Here is a 20,018-nt window from a genome sequence, read left to right on the forward strand (position 1 = left end):
CCCCATGCTACCCCCCACCCTCTACTTTCCCTTATTTAAAAAAATATATATTTTTTTCCCTTGTATGTTATTGAAAATGTGAAAGTGTATCTACAATTGTCTGTTTAACAATTTTATATTTTGTTATTGCTTCATCTTTTTGATAAATGAAAAAAAAAAAGCCCCTTGTTTGCTCACTGCGCTCGTCACAGGTTCTATTCTCTGTGTATGGGGGTCGTGGACCCCAACAAGGGAGGATAGCCCCTATGAGTCAGGATGCCAACTGTTGGAGGCGTCATCCGGCAGCACGTGGCATTACCAAAGTGCAGAATGGAGCTACTAGAACAGGATTTGCTCCAAGGTCATAATTGAAGTATCTAAATCTGTGGTAAATTTATGGGTCTTTGGCCTTAAAGTTTCAAGCTGAGTACACATTATTCAATATAATCCATAAATTCTTTTGCTATTTCTCTTGAACTGTCAAGCTCCCTGAGCAAACGATATATTGCATACACACTGAACAATAGTCAGTGGCCATATCCAGGAGCATCTGATCTAATCTATTAATAACCTTATGTAATTTTGGTTTTCCCACAATAAACCAGGCTGACAAGCTCAGAGAGGAGATGCAGCAGCTTCAACGTAAACATGATCTGCTTACCGAGCAGCAAAACCAGAAGAATAGTGACTTAGATAATGCGTTGGCAGAGATCAAACAACTGCAGGAGAAAATGAACTGTAGCGATGCTTCAGCTCAACAGCTAGAGACTGAAAAGGCTTCATTACAAAAGCAAGTGCATCAGAGTGAGCTGGACTTGGCATCTCTTCGTCAAGAACAGGAGCAGTTCCAGCAACTGCTGCAGAGAGCACGAAGCGAAAAGGAGAACATCTATGCCAATCTGCAAGCTCAGGAGAAGGAGGTAATCCTAATGGTTCAGGGGAGATGCCACAAGAAAACTGCTATTATAGTTGTCAAACCAGCAAGTACATGTTTAGGCTGATTATATACTTCTGTTAAGAAGTGAGAAGGAAACCAATATTTAGGAAAAATGCAGCCTATCTATTAGACAATTCAATGGTGACAAAGACTAAAGCTGGCCAAACATTAGACCGATCATCATATGATGCAGGTCGTATGATCGACCGTATGTGCTAGAATACACATGCGATCTGCTTTCGACTGCAAGTTATCTCGACTGATCATACGTGCAGCACGTATGATCAGTGGAGCGACCTGCGGGAACGCACTGATATACCTCACGATGTGCACACAATCTATCGCACAACCCGTTTAAATTGTGCGTGCAGGACAGAGTTCTTATGGCCAGCTTGAGGAGGAGTGCATTCCAAAATGGATTATGCTCCATTCTTGTGATTTATTGGACCTACAAAATGGCTTCCTCTAAATACTAACAGATTGGTCTTCTAATTGATATTTTATTTAGTAATATAGGGCTATGAAAACAAGACAGTACCCCAGTTTTCTTAACTATTTTCTTTTATCTAATTTTTTTCCCTTTAGACTGCTCAGTTAAAAGATGCATTGAATAATACAGAGATTCAACTTCAAGCTACAGTAAAAAGGCGGGATGAGTGCAATGAACAACTACTTGAGAAAGTCCATGAAGTAAATGAACTGTTACAGCAGATCACTTCTCTGCAGCAAGAGCTGCAGGCAGTACACCAGGTAGGTCTACCTATCCTTGCACTTATTGGCATGTAATATTTCTTGTGCAAGCCATACTGTGTAGCCGAATCTCTGTATAAACGCATGCATTAACCAGTAATGGAGCAGTTGGGCTGCATGTTTAGTTTTTCATATTTTATGCTGAATCAATGAATCTATTTCAGGAGATGAAGAATGAAAAGAGCGAAAACAGGGATCTATGTGAAAGAGTTTCTCTGATGGAGAAGGAAATTGCAGCTCTGCGGTCATTACAGAGCGACCCTGTGGAGGAGGAAGACGAACTTGCAGAACGTACTGAAATTTTTAAAAATAAAAATCAGGAATTTAAGGTACTAAGAAAAAATAGCTTACAAGGACGTTGTTTTTATGGTCTGCTCATTGGGTGATGTGGTAATGTTCTCCTTTTCTTCTAACAGTGCCTTATGGAGAAAATATCCACTGTTTGTTTGAATCATCACGGTTTTCTAAGCGGCATCTCCAGTGATCTACAGAGTGAAGTAGAAGCACAAAAGCAGTCAATGAGTACTATAAAGGAATCCCTCCCATCAGGCTTCTCCAGGGAGTTCGGGAGCCTGCAGACCGAAAACTTCAAACTAAATATTCAACTGCAAAGTCTGCTCAATAAGTTTAAGGTATAGCTAAAGGTGGTATTACAGCTAGACAACCTGTACGGCTTCAGCTGTGGGAAGTCCCAATAAGGCTTGCTGTGATTAGTAGATAACCTGACACACTCAAGCTGTTATATATTATATATATATATATTTTTTTTCTTTAATAGGTTCTATATAACAATACCGCAATAAAAGAGGAACATTACAGCTTGATAAATGACTATGAACGTGACCTGTGCACACTGCAGAAGAGGAATGATGACCTTACAGAGAGCCTAGAACAGCAAGGCACAACACGGTCGGAGGTGGTATCAGAAGACCTAAAATTCCTTGAAGTGGAGTTCTTAACTCAACTTCTATTAAAGAAAGTGAATCTGTTGACGGTATGTGAGCTAACTTTTATAAGTACATATTGCTAAAAATAAACTTTTAAAAGTCTCTGGCTTATGTATTTGATGATTTTTTCATGTGCAGCGGGTTGAAGGTGGCTTTTCTAAGCTTCAAGTTGTTGTAAATCACATTGAAGAGGACCTTAGGAAAGAGATACAATGCAAGAAGCAATTCCTGTTGTGGCTTGATGAATTAAAGGGAGGACCGTATGAGGCAAAGAAGATGATTCAAGGCGTCCAACAAGAGAATAATCGGGTTACTGGCGTAGTCCAACGTTTAGTAAAACATCTGAAGGTAACTTTCAGAGATTGAGAAATCGTGTGAATCCAGTTTTCATTAGGAAAGTCTAGGTAAAACCTAGTATAATTCTTTTTAAGACCTAAATGCTTTCAATATCACATGAAAGAACAAGATTGCGGATTGCATTTACAGTTAATCATGGGATTCTGTGGTGTCGGGGACATATATACTGTACAGTATATGCTGTAGAATTTGTCTTGATAAAGGGGCAGACTCCTCAAAACTTCGACTTTTTTGATCATTTTTTTCAGCCTAATTCAGTACTACTTGAAAAGCAGTGGTTGTTTGCTGCTTAGCGGATGGCTTAATGCCGTCTGGCCTACGTGGGAATGTACGCAAACGCATCAACTTGCATGTGGCTGAAGGGGAGAGAAATGATTTGATGGTCGCTGACTGACTCATTTCTATTGGAAGAGGGGGCCCACCTGCGATCCCAGGGGAATGACCATAATGCTGCCCTTTTCCCTCCAGCTGCCCTTTTCCCTCCAGCTGCCCTTTTCCCTACCAGTGCGAAAGCCTCAGCGAGTAATCTCCGAAGGCATTTGCACAGGCCCCCGCCATCAGAACAGGGACTAATTTAGCCCCTTTCATGCCATAGTGAATCATCCCCTTTGTTGAATTTATTATTGCCTCTGGAGTCCTTTTTTTTTTTTTTTTTTTTCTCTTGGGTCATTTGCATTTGGAATTTTCTACTAGGCAATGGGGCTGGTTGTGCTTTCATACTTTTGAGTGCTGGTAGATTTGGAGGTGTGTGTATATCGCTCTATGGACCAGATGCACTAAAGGTGACAATACACCTACAGATTTATCTTCATATCTGGCTGGTTGGAACAAACACCTGGTAATATCTGAATGACAGTTTGTCAAACTGTTATTTGCTCTCATCCATAACCATGTTTTTGTTCCAACCAGCCAGATCTGAAGATAAATCTGCGTGTGTATGAGCAGCTTTCGCTGCAAAAGTGACAAACAGAGTGATAAACAGCCAGCCAATCAGCTCCTACTTGCCTTGTAACAAACTGTTTGAAAAACGTTTATTACAATGTCAGGTAGGAGCTGATTGTATATGAAACGATCTGACATGGCAGGTAGGAGCTGATTGGCTGTCTGTTTATCACTCTCCTTTTTATTACTTTTGCAGCTTAGTGCATCATGCCCTAAATCTCTATTACAGTTTATGTATTGGTCAGTGCATTTAAGCCTGCATCACCCCAGCACGAGACCCCACATTTCCGCAGATCCTACTCTATTGCCCAAAGTTACCATGAAAATGTGACCATGCCAAAAATGCAATTTAAATAGTTTACTGACATTTTTCACATTTACTGTCTGCTATTGTTTGGACTTGTACCATAAACTTCCACACAGCTTTTATTTTATTTTAACAGACTATTGCTCAATCTACAATGAAGCAAGACACCATAGCTTATGTAAATAAACTTGAAACCGATTTGCAAGACAAAAAAGAGAAAAACAAGGAACTATTGCAAAGAATGCAACATCTTGCCCCCTCTGGGAATTCCACCATCTTGCAGGAAGAAAATGTCCGATTACATGAGAATCTGAGAATTCAACAAGTGGAACTAAAGGTATGTTGCATACGTTTTAATGTTGAGCATTAATAGTAGAGATGTGCGGGTTCGGTTTTTACTCAGATTTACTCAAATCCGGATCGTATTGGCTCACGTATGTTGGATAGCCAATACAATCCTGTCTTGCAATGTGGTAGGCCACGCTGCTGCCCACAAGACTGACCTTGCATCTCTGACACCCGGTACCCTCACCAATTAGACCTTGATGCAAGCTGACATTAATTCCGGACAGAGCGCTCGATGGGAAGATCATGTGACACTGTTGGTGTAGCTTAACCATGTCAGTCTTCAGATCGGGCAGTGCGTCTGGAATCGTTGTCACACTGCAACATGGTCTAATTGGTAAAGGTGCTGGGATGTCTCTTGTCGGATGGACTGATTGACAATATATGCCTGAGGACAACCCTGAAATACCTGTGCTTGGTGCAGTCAGTGTTCTTAATTTTATTAGGCAGCAATAGCTTGGGGAGAGTACGATGCAAATGCTATTTGCTGACTTCCTAGTTTTTATTTCTTTACACATACTGGACTAACTGATTGTTCAGTCTCTAATGCAGGCTATACATCTGTGTTGCCATACCCCAATTCTGATGCACCAATTGGTAGACAGGTTATTTGGGATAAATCACCTAGTGGAGGAAATTTAAAAAAATCTCAGAATTGCTGATCGCTCCAGCATGTTGGATTTCTTTGGTCACTGTGTCAGCAGAATGTGGAATTGGGCCAATAAGTCATAGATGTGTGGACCCATGGATGTTACATGCGCTGCTGCAAAATATAATGAATGCATGCTCTGTCAGCTGCATAATTTCACTAGCTTCTGCAATTAAATAACTATTTGTGTTGCATAGAAACTGCAATGTAGGATCACAGATTTAGAAAATGAACTGAGCTCCGTCAAAGCAGATGCTAGAAGAAAAGCTGAAAAATCTTCTCGATTGGAAGAACAATTGCGGTCAAGCACAACTGACTATGAGCTTACAGAAATGCACCGTAAAATGACTGATAAAGAGAAACATCTCCAGACTGCTTTACAGGAAATACAGGTTCTCAAGGTAAATTAGTTTACTCTTCATTTTAGTTTACTCTTCATTTTCAGTATTAATGTGTTGTTTCACGACTGAAATCAAATGCTAGATAATACTTCCTGCACCAGAAAGCCAAATATTTATATATATATAGCAACAGTCATTGTATTTTGCATTATAGAACACCAAAGGGTGTGGTATGGGACTCCGACAGTCATTATCCCGACAGTCATTATCCCGACAGCCCGGAGTCAGACAGCATGGCGAGTGCAAAAAAGCCCCTTGCGGGCTCGCCACGCTGCGGGCGCGGTGGCTCGCTACGCGAGCCACCTATTCTATTCTCCCTCTATGGGGGTCGTGGACCCCCACGAGGGAAAATAGCGGGTGGCTGTCGGGCACCCGGACGTCGGCATTTTGACAATCTGGATCCCGACGTCGGGTAAACGACTGTCGGGAACCCGTCCGGCACCCACACCAAAAAGCCTAGATCATGAGCTTCTTAAAAAAAAAAAAAAAAAAAAATTTTTTTTAAATAATATAGAGATATTTGACTCATTTTTAGAAGTATGCTACAAAGGGTTATTGCTGCCAGTGATGGATATATAGTAAACTGTATGATTTTGGTACAGCCCAGTCCCTTCCTGCATACTTGATGAGCCCCTGCAGCAAACACAATACATAGGTGTGGTGGGAGCTTGCAGGGGATGCTGCACATGCATTTTGAGTGTAACATACCCAATTGGAGCAGAGGGGCAACACTCTACTTATCGGCTGTCAAATTCCTTTGTTTGGTGTGCAGTCTATGGCAGCATGCTTCTGGATCTACCTTTTGCTTTCAGTTCTATTTTGCTGTAGTAGATACTGAGACCAGAGACCTGGCATCCAATGGATGACTGGATAAGTGAAAACTTTATCCTTTAATCCTTTTGGATCTCAAGGTTCTTAATGAAAGAAGTGGTTAAACACATGTTTTACAACTAGGTTTTTTGCACAGGACTGAAATGTATGGCCAGAAACTAGGCCTACTTCAAAGATGTACAGAAATTCAATGCAGGAGTCATCTCTGTAGAAGAGACTCCTCCTGCATGTAACTGCAATCCCCGCACTTGTGACGATGTCAGAAGCTGGGATCGAACATTGCAACCATCCTTTGCGATGTTCAAGTAGATAGCAAGCTAATTAAGCCTCTGTTTCCAGGAATGTAAGCCTTTCCCTCTCTGATGGTATTAAATTACACAATCCACTAGGACGAAGACATATTGTATATTTGACTGTGGAACCGAACCCCCACCATTGATTTATGTAAATTGGGGTTCTTCTAAACTATTGAATAAAATATTAGGTGTGCAGATATGTAATTGGCTCCCTAGTGGAGCAAATGGTAATACAATCCACCCTTTACAGGACTTCAAATAAACATTGGGTCACTCAAACATTCTTGAGTAAAAACTCAAACCTTTCTGCTTTTCCAGGATTTCAGTGACCACATGTGTGAAAAGGAGGACTCCACTTAAATCAGGCATGTCCTCCAGGTGTTGTTAAATACACATCCCAGCATGCCTTGCCATAGTTTTTGCTATTCCCGAATAGCAAAACTTTGGCAAGGCATGATGGAACTTTATCAGTTTCACAACAGCTGGAGGGCAATAGTTTGGACATGCCTGCCTTAGGGCATTTGCTTTGCCCTTTCTATGGGGGAAGACGTGTTGATTTAAAAAAATAGATCACCAGTGCATTGTAAGGGGGCCTAGACTGCACATCCTGCACCCATTTTATTTTTTTCCCCAAAACTCTCCTCTCTGGAGTCTCCAACCGGCATCTATGCATAAATGTCCAGGTAAATGGTGCGGCATACATTGTTCCTGTATTTTGAAAGGAAATATCTGTGAAAATGGCCACTGCACTATTTCCCGGAGGATTGAGCATGCGCAAAACAGTTTGTGCCCTCCTAGTGCACAGACTGCATTGCATTGCCAGATGCTGGCTACAGAGGAGGGGGCCGCCTCCTTTGTTAATACACCCCTGACATTCATACTGGCATTTGTGGAGGAGACAAAATGATGACCCTGTAAAAGCAGCAGATGGAGTGTCAGAGGGCCATGAACCTTGGTAGTCGTAAGGGAAAATGAAAAATTGTTCCTGGATATGCAAGTGAAATTATAGTCTCCATGTCCATTCCCCCAGAACAATCAGGACCTTTACAGAAAATGAATGGGTTTTTGGAACTGCCTTGGGCTGAATGTATACCTACCACAAACAAAGGCAGAGTACATGGGCAGAAATTCTAGTCCCAAGATGTCTTGGACAGGATAGGATCCTATCTATCAACCAAAATATCTGTTGGGACCATTAACTTCAGCTTGGTCTGCTCACAGTTTAACTTTGGGTTGTGATCGTGAGAGCAGACTGTATACCATGCTGCAATCTAAATGGCTGTGATGGTTGTGTGTTCTGAATCCACCATTCATGTAAGGTAGATGGTTTACATATCACCATAAGCTTGCTAGGGAGAGGGTAGGTGTTTCAATTTGCTTAGTCGATGCTTCAAGAAACAAGCCCTCAAACCAAGCCGAATAAAAAATAAATATATTTTTATTGAAGCAAGTGCTGAATCTGCTTTTTTTAGCATTTGCCTAATGGCGTACACTAGATTATCCTCCCCCAGCAGCCTCATTGTGATCCTAGCCTGGAGCTAGGTAGCCTCTGCCTGATGCACAACTGGAATGGTCTAGGACAGGCCTGGCCCACCTGTTTCTCACTTGTTGTGAAACTACAACTCCTACTATCCACTGACATTGGGTACTTCCATGGTCAAAGTCTGTAACTGACTGTATTGTGATCCATGGGTAGTTTCTGGCTTCCAAGCATACTTGCGTCTATATGAGGTGATAGAAAATGGTGTTTAATAACTTTGGTTTATTGCGCATTAGGCTACATTTATAAGGCTAACCATGAAAAGTGATGTTGCCAATAGCAAATCCAGACTATAGTTATCCTATCCAGAATCTAGTTCGGAAAAGCCACCTTTATTTTAGTTTCTTATCTAGTAAATATGACCACTTCTTTTTTTTTTTTTTTTTTTTTTTATCCCCAATATTGATGTTTACACAAATCCGGTTGCTCTATGGAATGAGAAACCTTAACTTTTGGGACTGACCTGACATAAGAGTAGTCATGGCCCCTTCTGTCTGAAAGGTCTGAGTAACTGCTATAACGTGTTCCGCTGTAACAAACAAGACTCTCCAGACTTCATCAGTAACACAATCTTCTTAATGCTCTACATTTTGTTATGCTGTAAGCATTGTCGCTAGTTAACTTAATGTAAACCTTGTGTAATGATCTAAGAGCATGAACTAACATATTTATATATAATTTTATTTTTTTGTAAGGAAAAGGTGTTCAAAGGCTCGGCGCCATACAAAGCTGAAATGGACAGCCTTCATGATAAATTGGCGAAAGTTGAAATGTCCAGAATGAAGCTATCAAATGCTGCAGACCAACAGTAAGTTTAGTGTGTTGGGTTTTTGACTACTAATTGGTCATTTTTATCACAGCCTGAGGTGTGGATGCTGGCATTTGTGGGTATTCCTGGACTGGGAGAACCAGGCACCAAGGAGAAGAACTTCTTTTAGATAGTGCAGCTGGTAGCTCCTCTCCCGTAAACCCCTTCCTGTCCTCAGAGGCCATTTTCCCCCCTTGGTGCTCTGAGTAACAGGGCACCATTATTAGGGCTGTTTCAGTCCTAATTTTTCTTTTTTACTTTACTTTAAACTTTTATTGGTTTTAGACTGGGTGTCAGCGCAGCACTGGCACCTGCAGCGTCTTCTCCCCTGGTGGACGGACCCCACGGCCGATCACCCCGTCACCTCCCTGCACTAGGAGGGAGTTGCGGCTGGGGGAGAGGCAGCAGGTAAGAGACTCCCCACTAGTGGGGAGTCAGTGACGCGTCTCACACCGCCGTGGGGGTGGCCCTGGCAGCGGTACTCCGCTCATACTGAGAAATCGCTAGACTACCAAGGAATATTTGCCTGCAAACCAGGCATTCTGCAGGGACTCTGGGGTTCCAGGAGGGGACGGACTTAGCCTTGTTTCTACGCCCCCTTCCTCAAATTTCAAGTATACATATTAAGATCTTTCGTTTTTCCTGGTACGTTTTGTGATGTATGCCATGCCCTTCTTTATACAGTCTCTAATGTATCTATATCCTTCTGGAGATATGGCCTCCAGAACTAAACAGAGTACTCTATAGATTATTGGTACGACCCCATCTACAGTGGCATTATTACTTTCTTTCTACTGATGATACCTCTCCCTATGCAACCTAGCATCTGACTTGCCTTCTTCATTGCTCTGTTACATTGCCTAACTGCCTTTAAGTCCCCTGAAATAGTGACACCTAGATCCCTCTCTTCCTCCGTTTCCATTATAGTGCCATTTATACTATATTTAGTCTTTAGATTTTTGACACCCAAGTGCATGATTTTGTATTTTTTGTCATTAAACTGTAGTTGCCATGCTCTTGACCATTCCTCTAATCTACCTAGATCATCAATCCTTTTTTTCCCCCCTACTGGTGTGTCTACCCTTTTGCATACCTTTTGTGTCATCTGTAAAAAGGCACTTTTTACCCTCTATTCCATTTGCAATATCACCAATAAAGATATTAAAAAGTACTGGTACAAGTAAAGATCCCTGGGGTACTCCACTTGTAACATTTCCCTCCTTTTACTGTACTCCATTTACTACAACTCTGTTTTCTGTCCTGCAACCAAGATCTTATCCATTCAGGATACGGTCATATTGTCTACAGCATTTCGGTCTACACCACTAGGTCGACCGGGTCTTTAGGTCACATGGGGTAATTTGACTGTTTTATGAGTCGACATGTGCCAACAGGCGGTATTTCATGCCCTACGATCCACTAGGGCGTGGTGGGAGAATAAAATAGTGTGCCGAGTGTAGCAAGGCACTGTGCCCGAAGCATGGGGGGGGGGGGGGTAAACCATGTCGACTTTTCCACTGTCAACCTAATGACCCTGTCGACCTAATGCTTGTAGACCTAAATGCAGTCTCACGAATGATCCCATTCCATCCATTCAACTATCTTAGAATCCAATCCCAAGCTTTCAAGTTTATTAAAGTCTGTGATGTGGGACAGTGTCAAAAGCCTTACTAAAGTCTAGGGAAGCTATATCTACAGCCCCACCTTGATCTATTAATTTAGTCACCCAGTCAAAAAAGTGGATAAGAGTTGTTTGACATGATCTTCCCCCAGTAAACCCATGCTGTTTCGGATCCTGGAAATTGCTGGTTTTGAGATTCTACAACTCTTTGCTTTAAAAGTGTTTCCATCAATTTCCCTACTACTGATGTAAAGCTCACTTGTCAGTAGTTGCTTACCTCTTCCTTGCTTCCACTTCTGTGCAGTGGGACTACATTCGCTGTTTTCCAGTCCTCTTGGATTACTCCAGAAGCTAGTTACTGGTTGAATAATTGTAATTGGTTTTACCAGCTCCCATTTAAGCTCTTTTAGTATCTATTTCTCGTTGTCAAAGTTTCTGTACCAATACTTTATTGTATTTCAATGTTTTTTTCTTCAGCTTATTTTCTTTAATTTGAGGTTTCATATCTACACATTCGTCTGTACTGGCTAGCAGGTTATACAGTATATAGTCGATAATTTCTTTATTAGTGTCTGTTGTACAGTACGTTTTTACTCCTTCTCACACTAGTGTGAATAGGAGGTTAGATTTGTGGGAAGTTATAGCAACAGTTTTCCACAATGTCTTCTAAGGGGTCAGGCAAGGGTAACGCTCCAACTCTGCACGCCTATACATGCACTTATAGTAATGAAAATTTTTCATGTGCTGAGCAAAACCACACTGAGTTATGTGAGCACTGCACTCTGACGGGACCCAGTCCGCAAGCTACTACTGAGGTTCCTGCAAGCGTGACTGGGCTACTGCCTTGTCCTCTGCAATGAGGGAGCTGGCAGCTTCACGTACCTCCTGTTGCTCCTCCTGTTCCTCACCAGCCAGTGGAGCTAGCATGGGCAAAGGTCTGTCCAGGGTTTGGTACAGGTATCATCACTTCAACACTCTTTAGGTGCTCTTAACTTGCATGCAACTTTGACGTGACACCTTGTAGATTTTCCTTTTTTAATTTTCTATGAAGTCCAGTCTTTTACGGAGTACCACTCTATCTTTTTCTATTTTCTTGTGTGTGTTGCAATGTGAACAAGTTAACTAAAATGAACTTAAATACAGAAAGTTTTTTTTTTTTTGGCCCGCCAGAATTGTATCCTTAAAGGCTCTTCTAGAGGACAAAGAAGAATGCTTACGGAAGTTAAAAGAACAACTAAGACGAGCACAAAAAGATGCAGATTCTACATGTACGTAAATAAAGCTCAACCATGCATAGTGATCTTAAAATATATATCTAGTGTCCGTGTGCCATCTGTTGGCAGTAATTGAAACTACATCTAGCTTTGCAAAGAATTTGCTTCGAGCGGGCTTACTAGTGTAGACAATATATTTGATGTTTTTTCTTTCTTCATTATTTTTCCTAGTTTGCGAAGACAGTGAAAGCACCAGCTCCTCACAATTCCCTGTGACCTGCGGAGGTGGTAGTGGCATTGTGCAGAACACAGCAATGCTTATACTGCAGTCAGAAAATGCTACATTAAAAAGAGAAATCTCTCAGTACAAGAAAAAATGCCATCAACTTTCACGGTATGACCAATATTAGAAAAATCACAAAATTTAAAAGAAAATAAGCAAATCTATCATTTGAAAATCTTGCTTTTATTAACCTTAACATAGCAATATAAAAACCTACACTCCAGTTGGTTTACATGCTAGTATTTTTCCTTATTGCACATACTGTATGAAGAAACCTTTCTTGGTATTAAAATGGAATCTACTCCTCAGCCAGCACCACAGAACTACTGCAAGCATGGCTAGGCTTACAAAATGTAGCTGCCTTCTGTGTTTCTTAGCTTTAAGGTAACGCAGCATCCTAATAGGCTCAATTGTCGATGGTCCCTTAGTGTTTGGTAGGGATGTGTGGGTCTGAAATTTACCCAGATCTCAATACAGGATCTTATTGGCTTTCAGCTGTCACGTGTTTTGGCTCCAACCATGTGACAGCCTGATAGCCAGTAAGATCCCGGTTTGTGATCAGGGTAAATCAGGACCTGTACATCCCTAGTTTGGCGTATTACAGAGAAGAGTGGTTTGTAATGTAATCAAAATGTCTGTATACATTTGAAGATAAAAAAATAAAAATTTTGCCTTCCCTATACAAAATAATATCTATATTTACCACAGAAACTTTACAACATTAACACTGCTCTGGTCACTGATTATGGCTGGATGTAACATGGGTTTACAGGATTTCTTACGCAGGAGATTTTTTTTTTTTGCCAATAGAACTGCATAAAATTGCTTAATTTTTTTTCTCACTATACAGAAACATAACTGTTCATGAAGAGGAGATAAAGAAGGTAAAAGCACAAACTGAAACCAGCCCACCAGCACCTATTTCAGTGCATCCAACTCAAAGCATTGCTGAGGTGCATAAGCAGGCTACACTTTCCCCTGTCAGGTCTGGCCTTCCTCCTCATCATATCGCCTCACCAGGCAAGACTGGGATGCATAGAAAGAACGTACGTTCTCCATGCAAGACTGAAAGGCATAGCATTCCTATCGTGTCTCCAGGAAAAACTAGGAGGCCATATAAAAAACTTGCTGTGTCGCCAACCAAGACAGATGGACCATTGTTCAGCGCCTTAATCGAATCTCCTCGGAAAAACCTGAATTTGCCAGAATCCAATTCGTCAAAAGATAATTTCTTCGACATGCGATCAAAATCAATGCTTTACAATCCAACCAAGTTTTTTGACAATTCCATGCTTGGCACTATACCAGGTAATTGGGTATATTTGTATGTATGTTGTAATGGTCTCATATGGACTGTACTATCTAAATTCATGTTAAAGGGTAGTTTTAAAATAGGAATTTGGCTTTTGTGATAAACAATGAAATCTTTTAGAGCCTAATAAAAATATTGCTTAGTTTTGCGGTACCGAGGAGTGTGATTGGAGGATGGCTTGTATCTAGAAAATGTTTTCTGCAGGTCTATGCTTTACCTCCTCAGCCTGGTCACTTCATAGGTTCAGAAACAAGGCGCTCTTTATGTAATCTCGCAGGCAGATGTCTGATTTGACGTCTCTAGGGGTCTTTGTCAATGGCATAAAGATCCCCGCAGAATCGGAACCATAAGAACTTTTGGCTTCATCTTTATTTGACGTGTGTGGGTCATTTTATGCATGTATCGAGAAAAATATTTTTTTGTGTTCATGTTACTATTTTGACAGGTCAGAGTTCAACCACGTCTGTTAATAATCCATATAGTGAAGCAGGTAACTGGTTTTTGGGCATATGCAGCTATTATTTTTTTATCACTTGGATTGGATCACACAGTTGGGTGCATATGATAAGTGTTATGGGGAATTGTGTCTCTTAATATTTCTTTAGGCTGAATGAAACCATTCTATACAAAACGTGTGTTTTTAATAAATCTAATCTAATTAAAAGACTAAAGATCATTATGGGTTGTCGTAAGAGCTTCTGTGGCATGGAACTCTCCAAAGAGACTTTTGTTCACTCCTGGGGTGTGTGTTTTGTTCTTGTAGTGGTGCACTAATATCACAATATTACATTGAACGTGTTTGTGTTACTGACCTACTGTATTGCAGCTATAACCTTACATACAATACAGAGCGAGACATCAGAGTATAAATGAGCAGCCTGGGGGAAGATTACTCAGGGTTACCCTAACCACAATGCAATGGTAAAATGTAGGCAGGGTAGTAAATGAGCCCTTGTCTGAATAATGTTTGTGCATTAAGTAAGCAAGTGTGTTATTGGGCCATTCCACGGTCATATGACAGATTTGTACAAGTTTCAAAATCTCCATTTTTGCTAAACCATAACATGAAGTGATTTTAAACAGATGTAATTAATATCAAAGTGCCTGACGGGGATTTACATTTTTTTTTTTTTTTGACAGACAGTAGTTAAGAGGCAATCATTTTCAAGGCAAAAAACATGCCTTAAAGATGATTACATCCAGCATGTCCTGCAATCTTGGGCTCCATTAAATCCAGGCAAACTTAGCTGGAATTTGCTTGCCCCGTGTATGACAACCAATAAAGGAAACCTTTATGTGATTTTGCTCAGTTTTGTGTTAAGAGCCTGTTACTGTAATATATATTTTGTATTCTAGATCAGTGGTTCTCAAACTCTGTCCTCGGGACCCCACACAGTTGACGTTTTCCAGGTCACCAGACGTGCACGCATTACAGACTGACACACATTTTAAAAGATCCACATGTGGAGCTTATTTCACTTGTGACCTGCAAAACATGCACTCTGTGGGGTCCCGAAGACTGACTTTAAGAACCTGTGTTCTACATCTATAAACAAAATTAGGAAAAGCTATAGTTCAACTTGTCAAACACACAATTCCAAGGAACAGTTGCCAGTGTATCCTTATGCTAGGAAATGTCAACATTCCATACAGACACTACCTCACTTCACTTGAGAGATGATTTTGCCAACCTAGCTCAAAGCACTTTAGAATCTGTCAGCTTGCAATTCATTTTGAGCTACCTCATTTGTGGTCATAGAGCTGGTGCATTGACACCTGGGACTGTTTCTCAGAAGTGGGGACTCCCAGTAATCTCTTTTTATAAACTAATGTAAGAGGTGGTACTTTCTATTGCAAAATTCAATTCTGAGCTGGAGTCCAAACACTTACGGCCCATACACCCTGGGCGATTTTGAGCTGAAAGCCGCTCAAACTTGGTGTTTTTGAGGTGACTTTCAGCTCAAACGCACCCAGTGTGTCCGGCGATAAGCAGTGATATGTGCTCCCACATCATTGCCGGGAAAGCCGTTCGTCTGCCTGTATTACCAGCAGATGAGTGGCTTTGCATAGCGCTGCACTATGCAAAGCAGTCTGCCCCCTCTGACAGCACCAGGCAGGGGGAGAGCTGCTCGGTGTATGTACTGAGCAACTTTCCCCCCAGCGATGGGCATAATCGCCCAGTGTGTATGGACCATTACAGTGTATCTGAACTGGTGACTGTAACAAGGTCTTTGTTTTGACGATGGTGTGGGTGTTTTTTTTTTTCTTCACTGTAGTATGGTGCCCAAAATATCTTGCCGTGTTCTGGGGAGCTGAGGTCCACTGTCTGCTTGTGTGAGGAATTTTGATGCTTGTAATCAGCATATTTATACAAATTATCTTTCCCTCTTCCAGATGTAGACGTGTACGCAAAAGCGACTTCTGAAACAACAAAAGAAATTAATTGGTGGGATCAAGCTGAAAAAAAGGAAGATGCAAATGAGTGTAAAACTTCTTGAACACCTTTTTATACATGACCTCAGGCAACCATTTTTATTAGTCTTTTTTTTTAATCAACTTGACCAATTTATGTGCTGTATATATGTAGGTGTTTTATGTTCTATATATTGTAATAAAGTGGAATATATTTATAGTTTAATGCATGTGATCAGCTTTGTATGTCTACTTCTATGAATCTAGAAATTGGTTAATATGCCATGTGTGGTCAAATACTATATATATTATACTTGTGTTACACTGTACATACAGCACATATTAGAACAATACAGGGAACACCAGGTGTAATTAAATGAAAAACTAAAACTGGGTAACCGGTAGTGGAACATCACTTTCAGTGCACAATACAGCTGCGATGTAAGGAAGCAAGAGTACTTGGCATTATAATATGGGCAGACCGCTCTTGGGAGAGATTTGGCTATAGATGGTTGTGAATTAGGAAAGAGCTGTAATTAAAGTTTGCGATAAGATTGAACAGGGGTCAAGGGGGTCGAGCTCCAAGGAGCTTACAGTCTGTGTGGAAGGGGGGTTACTGATATGAGGCATGAGCAAGCAGAAGGTGACCTGATGGCAGTAAATGAACAAGAGTCGTCGTCTGGGGGGGGGGGGGGGTGCTCAAGATTCGGCTATGCAGTGGAAGGGTTTGCTTTGAAAAGGTGGGTTTTCAGTGCGTGGCTGAAGCTTTGCAAGGGAGCTTTTTCCAGTAAATGGGTATTTGCGTATGGTGTCCAGACAACGGGTCAACATGGGGTTTTTCACTTCTTCTTTTTTTTTATTTTTTTTTTTTGGAGCAGGCATGTGCCAACAGGTGGTATTTCATGCCCTACCATCCACTAGGGCGTGGTAGGAGAATAAAGTAGTGTGCCGAGCGTACGTGGTGCTACATGTCGACTGACATTTGGAACAAAAAATGTGGGAAAACACCATGTCGACCTTTTTACTGCCTATCCGTTGTCCCACACCCGTATGGAATACAGTGACCAGAGCAAAGGTAAGACTAAAGCTTGCGCGCCCGCCCACCAGAGACGCTTACTCGCCTCCGTGACACTGAAGCTTTGGGATGAGTTATTGGTAGTGAGGAGGTCTCTCTGGGCTGTGAATTGCCTATAGCAACATCCCTTGTGAAATAGAACTCCCATCATAGTAAATTTCCCCCATAGAGGGGTTTTTAATTGATTACAGCAGGAGACACGTTACATATCCCCCTTACACGGACAGAGTGTCTACCTATAGGTAACATTTTCTTCTGCAACATCTTTGCAGTGGTCGGGGGACGCTGTACTTTGTGTACACCAAGTGTTGACGGGGAATTCAGCAAATCACATGGATGCAGAGTTGGGAAGACCCTAGAGCAGGCATGTACATTGTACAGACTATGGCCCTCCAAATGTTGTGAAACTACAAGGCCCATCATACCTTGCCACAGTTTTGCTATTGGGGAAAGCTGAAACTATTGCATGCTGGGATGTGTAGTTTCACAAAAGCTGGAGGGTCATAGTTTGGACATGCCTGCCCTAGAGTATTTAAAAGAGGAGAAGAATTCGCATAACTAACTTGCAACCTTTTGAGGTCTAGGCTTGACTTTTGGCTGCACAAGATTTTCTAAGAAATACCTGTTATTTTTGGTAAGGGTCATCAGATTCTACGTTTTACATCTGTGCAGATACACTGTTTTAAGACTTTCCCCTGTTTTGTACTTCTGCTTCATAAGCCTTTACGGACCACAGTGAAGTTATGAGTTTTATTACTGCATTTTTTATTCCTATATCGGGTTACAGTTCCTATTTTGTTCTTTACATTGTTCCACCATCTAGTGCAGGCATGTCCAAACGGTGGCCCTCCAGCTGTTGTGAAACTACACGTTCCAGCATGCCTTGTCACAGTTTTAGCATTCCCTAATAGCAAAACTGTGACAAGGCATGCTGGGACTTGTAGTTTCACAACAGCTGGAGGGCCATAGTTTGGACATGCCTGATCTAGTGGATCACTAAGGTAATTTTTCTTTGTCTCCTCTAACACATCAGTTTTACAACAGCTGCATCATATTTCAAGCATTCCTATAGCACACCTATTTGGTGATACTCCTTTTGATAGGACATTAGAAACATGGAGGAAGTTACATTGTCAGCGTCTAATATAGCGGCATTTGCTAATGTGTTAGCAGCCAAGTGTCGCAGATTCTGATAGCTGCACTGTATATTAGGTTGGAAAGTCGGTACTTGTGTAGTTTCACGGCGCCAGCATGGGTTCTACGCTCGCCACAAACTATGTTAAAAAAGTAACTTAACTCCATGCCAACATGGATAGTTCATACCCCCACTATCCATGTTGGCATGGAGTTGATTTTAAATAGCCTTGCGAGCGTAGCGAGCCACCGAGCCTGCAGCGTGGGCGAGCGAAGCGAGCTCCGCAAGGGGACTCAGACACACGGCGCCATACTGGCGCCGTTAAAACTACACAAGTACCGGAAAGTCTAATATCCTCTCTTGATCATGTCCAAACACCTCTCTGATCTTTCTTATGGGCCCTACACACGTGTGCAGGGCTACCTAGCTATGCTAGGTCGGGCTGTGCTGCGCCGCTATCGCATAGCACACAGAGCTGACAGCCCACACACAGAGCGAGCTGTCAGCTCTGTGTGCTAAGCGAGCAGACAGCGCCAGTGTTCTCCTGTGGGAGAACCCTGCCGATGCCAAGATTGATGGGCACTGTCCATCAATCTCGGCCAGCGATAAAGACGCGCGGGGACGCGCACTGCTGCCGATATAGCCCCCACACATACACCGACGTGAGGGCATTTGACTTTGCCAAACTAAGCAAAATCGCTTAGAAAATGCCTTAATATTGGCATGTATGTAGGCCGTATTACAACCAAGCTGTACTAGATCAAATAGGTAGTAGCTCTGAGGACTCAGCTTCTTCCTTACAATATCCAATACTTGTACCGGTACTTATGTAATATCTGGGCTCCTGTTTTTCTTATGAGACTGTGTTCCCTCGCCACACTATATAAGATCAGCTCCATGCGTAGTTGGATAGTAGGGGTATGAAAAAATGGGGTGCATTTAACATGGGAGCCCAGATAATACAGAAGTACCCTTGTACCTGCTACTTTCGCACCTGTATTTCAGAAAAATTACAAGTATGGAGTACAGGTATGTGGCTGAGAATAGCTCCACTTTACTTCACCACCAGGATGAGATACATCTTAATGTATGGCTGATTTATGACTTGTCTACAGAAAAGATTGGAACTCCTACTAAATTTCCGATGGAACCTAAAATATTTCTTAAGGCTCCCAGTCATCCAACGTGGTGTTTTGTTTTAATCACACAGTTTTGGATTATACCTTTCAATCACACATCTTCAATTATACCCCTCAATCAAGTTTATTTTGTTAGTTGCAGGGCCTTCCAGACATAAATCCTATGCTGCAACTATGTACAGTTTATTTTGATTTTGATCCCCTCTGGACACTTAGTTAATTCACACTTGGGTTTGGTTCAGACCTGTTCGCTAGGATGCGTATACTCGCAAACTATCAAATGCCCCCTCAGAATGCCTGGCTCCTCTGCTGGCCGAATCCCCTCACTAGCATTTGAGAGGATGTGTACACAAACACTTCCTCTCGCTTGCGGCTGCCTGGATGAAAATCATTTGGTCGCTCATCGAATGTTTTTCTGTATCATCCATATGGTATACTGGGGTCTCTATACAATGGGGAATAGAGGGACCTCTGCGGGAGACAGGCACATAAGATCTTCAGCTCTTCCCCTCTATGTCCCCGCCCACACGTCAGTTTAGGAAAATGAGCCCTCAGGAGAGAATGCAAACTCCTTGAGCTCAAGAGTTTTTCTTCAGTTTGCTTTTCTTCATTATTTTGGGTTTGCTGTTTGGGACTAAACAGCATTCCTACTTCGTGGGAGCCAGGGGTAGGGTCAGTCATTGGCCTCCTCAGATGCAGAGCTGTTCCTTGCTTCCAGGGCCACTGTCCTGAGAGGTG

At 41.9% G+C, this 20,018-nt stretch overlaps 1 protein-coding gene across 3 annotated transcripts in view; it reads left to right on the forward strand.

Annotated features, from left to right (window-relative positions):
- CENPE (centromere protein E) overlaps window positions 1–16,157 on the forward strand; it is a 74,516-nt gene extending 58,359 nt beyond the window's left edge. For 2 of the 3 annotated variants that reach the window (XM_083178993.1, XM_083179009.1), the window contains exons 39-52: window positions 585–899; window positions 1,502–1,666; window positions 1,831–1,995; window positions 2,083–2,298; window positions 2,445–2,660; window positions 2,752–2,961; window positions 4,356–4,556; window positions 5,411–5,614; window positions 8,977–9,089; window positions 11,881–11,978; window positions 12,156–12,318; window positions 13,058–13,515; window positions 13,965–14,009; window positions 15,914–16,157. In XM_083178993.1, the coding sequence (XP_083035119.1) occupies window positions 585–899; window positions 1,502–1,666; window positions 1,831–1,995; window positions 2,083–2,298; window positions 2,445–2,660; window positions 2,752–2,961; window positions 4,356–4,556; window positions 5,411–5,614; window positions 8,977–9,089; window positions 11,881–11,978; window positions 12,156–12,318; window positions 13,058–13,515; window positions 13,965–14,009; window positions 15,914–16,017 (2,673 nt within the window). In that variant the 3' untranslated portion in view covers window positions 16,018–16,157. The remainder of the gene's footprint in view (window positions 1–584; window positions 900–1,501; window positions 1,667–1,830; window positions 1,996–2,082; window positions 2,299–2,444; window positions 2,661–2,751; window positions 2,962–4,355; window positions 4,557–5,410; window positions 5,615–8,976; window positions 9,090–11,880; window positions 11,979–12,155; window positions 12,319–13,057; window positions 13,516–13,964; window positions 14,010–15,913) is intronic. The other variant, XM_083179002.1, reaches the window with a different exon arrangement.
- The last annotated feature ends 3,861 nt before the right edge of the window (window positions 16,158–20,018 follow it).

The sequence above is a fragment of the Crinia signifera genome, chromosome 1, assembly GCF_055691185.1.
Source record: "Crinia signifera chromosome 1, ASM5569118v1, whole genome shotgun sequence".
NCBI lineage: Eukaryota > Metazoa > Chordata > Amphibia > Anura > Myobatrachidae > Crinia > Crinia signifera.